Source organism: Theobroma umbraticum, unplaced genomic scaffold (assembly GCF_002168275.2).
Source record: "Theobroma umbraticum cultivar Fairchild unplaced genomic scaffold, ASM216827v3 scaffold_204.0, whole genome shotgun sequence".
Taxonomy (NCBI): Eukaryota; Viridiplantae; Streptophyta; class Magnoliopsida; order Malvales; family Malvaceae; genus Theobroma; species Theobroma umbraticum.
Genome location: NW_018397267.1, coordinates 4517865 through 4524233, shown reverse-complemented (window position 1 = coordinate 4524233; position 6369 = coordinate 4517865). Strand labels below are relative to the sequence as shown.

The 6369-nt window shown below is 31.7% G+C and overlaps 1 protein-coding gene across 1 annotated transcript; it reads right to left on the bottom strand.

The window, feature by feature from the left end:
* Positions 1-18: 18 nt before the first annotated feature.
* On the bottom strand, positions 19-1705 carry LOC110424483 (transcription factor JUNGBRUNNEN 1-like). The gene is made up of 3 exons (XM_021439055.2): positions 1499-1705; positions 913-1223; positions 19-614 (listed from the first exon to the last, which is right to left on the bottom strand). Exons 1-3 carry the CDS (start codon positions 1692-1694, stop codon positions 240-242), a joined length of 882 nt encoding a protein of 293 aa, XP_021294730.1. The 5' UTR covers positions 1695-1705; the 3' UTR covers positions 19-239.
* Positions 1706-6369: the final 4664 nt, after the last annotated feature.

Below are 6369 nucleotides of genomic sequence, written 5' to 3'. Positions count from 1 at the left end.
ATTCTAAACCAAGTTTTAATCAGATTGGTATTCTCTACAGTGTTCTGATCCTAAACACACTACTTTACTACTAATCCCATGCACATCAAAAGCCTAAACTCCCTCTTGACATTATTCTGTCTTTACTAGATTAAAAACCCAGAGCTTCCAACTTAAAACTGATTGGTAATTGTCAGAGAGGTTCAGGGTTATTGACTTAATTAACGAGATGATGGAGAGATATATGTATCCCTTAACATCTACAAATCACTGTATAGCAGTGACGTACCCAAGGTATAGTCAACCACTGGCGTAAGCTCATCCCAGTTCTGTTGTCCGAAGAATTCACCTCCGTTTGGGTTCGAGAAGCTTAAATATGACGGAACTTGAGTTGTTCCTGCAAAGAACTGGTTCCTTCCAAGCAGATGGTCATTGGCAAGCTTCCTTTCAATCTCCTTCTCATCTAAAACTCCGAAACTCTTCACCTCGACGCTATTGTCTGACTCTATGCTGCATGTTCTGGAGCCGGAAGCAGTTGTATTTTGTTTGGAAAGATTCTTCTTATTTTGCCAATCCGATGCAAATTTTCTGTAGGAAACATCACGCTTAAAAATTCTGCATAGTGTCCAAACTTCCTGCAACCCCATGAAGAAAAATCTTCGAGTCAATACTTACCCAAAAACCAGATTGAATTGATCATCAATTCATCACTTGTTTATAAGATTTTTACTAATTTTAAAAAGAAAACGGGAACAGTATTATTGAAGTCCACTACGTCAAGTTCTTAAAGATGTTAGTAGTTATTAATAGCAGATATCAGTAAAGTCCAGGATGCTCAGATTCTAAGCCCTTTACTGTTAGGTTTAACATAGAACTTAATTTTCAAGAGAGATTAAGCAATTAACAAGTTTATGGTAAGGAAATGGAGCTTACAGCTTCTGGCAAGTTGTCTTTCTTAGTGTTGGAGAGACTGGGATTTTGACCGGCTGGAAGGCGAAACTCATGCATCATCCAATCGGTTTTGGTGCCTTTCCCTGCACTTCCCCGGTAATAAACTAAGGATTTCTTTAGGCCTATGCAATCATGAAATTCTCCAACAGAATATATTGGCTTGTCGATACCAGTAGCTTTCCAGAATCCTGACCCTGTAACCCTGTTTGGCCTAATGCTATTCCTGTATTTTCTCCCTCTTCTACAAAAGAAGTACCATTCCTTCTCGGTAACAGTGCTAAGTTTGCTAACTTCTGCACCATCCACAGTAATTAGTTAGCATCAATTAAGCAATAAGAAACAAAGTTTAGTGTACATGAAATTCAAATTTATTAATTAACACCCTTGAATCCACTTTCTTCAACGTTCAAAGGGAATGAACAATAGTTAAGAACTGAAGAAAAAGGATTGACAGAAATTTCATGCTTTTAGAAGACAAAACAACATGGAGGATATTAACATATTCCCCTTGATAACTCAATGGAATTTTCATTCTAAAAAAGAAAGAGGTAAAACATTTGAATCATACTTGGAAGATCCCAAGGATCATATTTGTAGATGTCAACATGTTTGATTAAGTCGATACTAAAGAGTTTCTTCTCCACCTTCCTTTTAAGATAAAACCCCACAAGCTCTTCATCAGTAGGATGAAATCGAAAACCAGGAAGCAAAACATCTTCATCATCTCCATTGTTACCTGAAGAAATCGTCTTCTCCACCTCCATTTTTTCCTCCTCTTGAGTGTTTCTCTCCCACTTTGAGAATGCAACACAGACCTTATATGATGCTTGCGAAGAGACTAGTTGTCAGTCAAAGTCATAGTATATGACTGAAACATGCTATGAGATATTGCTTGCTTAATTATTGAAGACTTGGTTTATAATGTTGAAAACTTATTTTTTAACATAGATTTTGTTTTTAGTCAGATGTTTCACCGGAGCAAAGGACAATTAAAATCTTTATTTGAAAAATATTTTGGCCCTATAAACAGCAAACAAGAACAAGAAAAGTCATTAGCAAAGAACAACTAGTTTGACTAACGTTTGCCTCTAGGCATGAAAACTTGACTAACTACTTTGTGGCATTCCACATTGAGAAACTGGTTTTACGTAATCGTTTCCCATTTATTCCAGGGCATAAACGTTTTTGTCAGCAACAGATGGACTCTGAGCAGATGATATATGCATTTTAGGCAAAGATATTTCTCATCTCTATTAATCCACATTGTCCCATGTAATTGCAGATCGTAAGTGGCCATCCAGTTTAATACAGACGTTAGAAAGAAATCTGAACACATCACACTACATCAATAAAGTCAACTACTGCCCATGACTATTGACTATAGATTAGACCGGCTTAGAGACGATAAAAAAAATGGAAAATGGAAAAGATTGAACTTTTTTTTTTCCATCTAATTGAGCCCAAAATATCCTAATCAAATGTGCTTTTAAGTTGTGACACGTTCGAATTCAAGAAATTTGAAGATTAGCTATACTCACCTCATGTTCTGACTATCTGTGGATTGGTGTTGGAAAATCTTGTTTCATGTCTACTTACATATATGACAATGGCTTAGGTTTTGGTCTGAAAGATAGACCGGCTCTGTTGGAAATGGTGGCTCTGTTGGAAATGGTGTGCTATAACCCTCACCAAGAAATGAAATTGAACTTGCATGGCCATTGGCCAATCTGTCGGCCATATGAATGCATGACTCTAGTTTCTCCAAAGGATGGAAAGTGGTCGAGTGAAAGGAAAAACGTGATTTGGATTGATTAACTCTTTTGCAAGGGATAAAAACAAATCCATTCTTAAAACACCAAATTAGAAGACTGTAAAAATTGATTTCAAAATGTATATCAATATTATTGTCTTTGTTTTATTCGTCTTCATTTGACTTATAGTATATAAAAAAATTATTAACATATACATCTCGAAGATATAATAAAATTTAATAAATTATTATATTTTATATTAATAAAATCAATTCATTACGCACTCGTATTAAATTTCTATAATATTTTTGTACAGAAATATAATATAAAAAAATTATAATTATATATTTTTAAAATTCTTTGATGGAACCATACTTTTTATTTAAAAATGTCCAACATCCATCACATCAAATGAAAAGAATTAAAATTAATTTAACAAAAACCCAACACAAATTAAAATTTAATAAAAAAGAAAGTAACCCTAACAACCTTTTTTTGTATTCAGATCCATTTACCACGTTATGTCCTTGAGGTCTGTTTGTTCGCAAAGCCGGATCTCACTTTCGTTCTCGACAGGGGGATTCCCCTGTTCTTTGAATACAGTTTAACTTTCAAAAATGAAAGATCCATTTACCACGTTCAAACATGGAGATGGAGTGGATTGGACTAAACCTGCCGGCCACTTCTAGTTTAAGCTACACTATTTGTGATTTGATTAATAGTGAGTGAACGTTTTCCTCGTACCTCTCTACCAGGCCTTCTCTCCTGCTCTAAGACCTAGACTGAATCAATATAAAATTAATTTTAATAGTAAGAAGGTAATTTTAGGATTTTTAAATTTTGAATTTGATTATAATCTTTATATATTCGATTACTTATTTGATTTGTTCTTTGATTTCTTTTTTTATATAATAATTATATTATATATATATATATTGAAATTTATTTGTGTTAGTGATTATTTTATTTGTGCGTGAACTGTTCCAAGGTGAGAAAAACAAAGACAACTGGCTAGAGATCTTGCAAGGTAATCCTCGTCGACATAGAGATGAAATTTTCTTCTTCTAACATACACATGCTTTTTTTTTTTTTAATTCTGAAATAAGAATAAACCATTTTAAGCAGTGAGTCAAATTTTAACAGAGAAGTTCTTACATCATACCTTAATTAAATCAGCAAAAACCATGTGCTAATTAAATGAGGAAGCAGATATTCAAATGTAATAATTTAATTACATTACTTTCCCACTATAAAGAGAGAGAAGAGAAATGATGTTACCAGTGAATTTTGTCATAAGTTATATTATGAGCAAGTCTTGGATTCTCAATAAAACAAATAATTAACACAGTAGGAAGCTTCTAAGTGAAAACTTGAACAAGCAGTGGACATACTTATGTATATCGACCATAAAGCAACGAACAATGGAGCTAGTCAATTTTTGTTAAAAAGATCAAAAACGAAAAAAAATAAAAGTTAAACTTTTTTAAAATTAATATGTTAAATTTAACCAATGATAAAAAAATTCATAATAGATAATAATTTTATGTAGCATATAAATAAATTAATTAAGAAAAAAAAGATTTATAATAATTATTTAACAAAGTTGTACTTGACGATATTTTTTTGATTCAAATTCATCAATTAGTGGTTTTATACTGAAAAGACTAGTAATGTCTTTTTCAATATAAACAACTAAACTATCAGCAAGAAACTCATCATCTATTTTATTCCAAAATCTTATTTTCACAATTTTCATTACAAAAAAGACCCTCTATGTGGTTGTTGTATAAGGCGAATTAATCTATACAATTTTTTGACTTTTCTATTTCTATTAATCTCTAGCACAATGCAAAAAGTGTCTTAATATCTTCAAAATTTTAATGATGAGGTACATCAAGCTCGTAATGCCTAATTATAACTTTAAAATAAGTCTTCTTGTTCTGTGACATCCTAATAATAAAAACTCTCGGCTAACTTGCAAATATTATCAATAATAAATTATTTGTAATTGTTATTAGGACTTAAAACAGTGCTTAAAGTTAAAAGTTTCATAATCTCAAATTCAATTCTTGTAATAGAGAATCTATCATTACTAAGAATACATCAACTTGATAATAATGCTCCATAGTTATATCTAGTTGATAAAATTGACTTTTACCTAAGATATGTTGTGCACCCATGTCAGGAATTTCTATATCATGTTTTGACAAAAGTTTTTTATATTTTCAAGTAAATTAAACCACTCATCATCTTCCAACTTCTGTCGGAGTGATTTTATAATCAAAACAAGATGAATTGCATTTAAAATATATTGAGAGCCTAATTGTAATGCTCGACAAATAACATTAGTTATTACTATGATCTTATACATCAAGTGTAATATGAAAATAAATTCAAATAATACTGATATTTTAGTAGCAGTAGAAGCATCACCTCTTTGTGAATAACAGAATTTCACATAATAATTAAATAATATAAATAAAAAGAAGAAAATAAAAAAAAAACTTTTTCTCTTCTTAATTTTACACAATGATAATGAATGGTTTATGTCTTTACTTTTTTTAAACAATAAAGTATGTTTTAGTGATGAATTACAAAAAAAGAGAAATAAAAATAAAAAGACATAAAACAGAAAGAGAAAATAAAAGGAAAAAGAGAAAGTAGTGTGGAGAAAATTAAATTAAGGTAAAGTTAAGTAGGTTAGTGAAATTGTTTTATTTTTTTATTTATATTAATTATTAAATATAAAATTTATTTTAAATAGATTATTAAAAATATATAATAAATAAAAAAATTTAATAATTTTAAAAGAGTTATTGATAAAATATATATATATAATAAATATTTTTAAAAATTTCGTGGGCCCCCATTGTCGGCTTACCCTCCGCCCCTGTCTGCATATGGGATTTTATCCCAGAGTGAAAATGTGAACGGGTGGGAAAAGGATTTTTGTTTATGTAATCATGAGCAATGGAAAATCCGGAGGGCGTTGCTAAGAATTGATCTCCATGTCAATGGGGTAGCTGTCCCTTCCCCCCACCAATGCTGACAAATCAGAAAGTCTAAAAGGGTAGTAATCAAGGCACACACAACAAAAAGCTTTGATTGCAAAGGGAATGGAGGAAAAGGTCAAAGTTCAAAGTAGTTGATACCTATGCAACTTGCTGGCCCTTTAGAAACTTCCTGCGCTTAAACATGCCAAAACTTCTCGCACAATGTTTTCCATAATTTACTTATTTTTGCGTCTTTGTTTGACCGTATAAAAGCACTTGTGATCAGCTTTTCTGCTGTTTTTGGTTTTATTAATACAAATGCATTAAAAAATTTTGAACATTTGTGTGGAAAAATATTCATTGCAAAGCATTTTTCTTGTGAGAGCAAGTTAACCTCCTCATCGGTCATCAATCTCTCTCACTTTTCGTCTAAACGGACACATGGTTGCTGAACGCATAGACTTTGATAAGGTCAAATATGATCTCATCATCATTAATCCCATTTATTAATATATTTGGACCATGAATTTGCAAAGGGCCATCTTAGCCCAGCCAAGTGTAAATTTGGGGGCTTTTACGTAAAACCCAAGTCCAAGTAATCCATATCAATTTACCCGGTTTGGTAGGCTTCTAGCTGCATTCGAGCCCAAATTTTGTTTGGATAATTTCAAACAAGGTATAAAGGTCAATTGAGT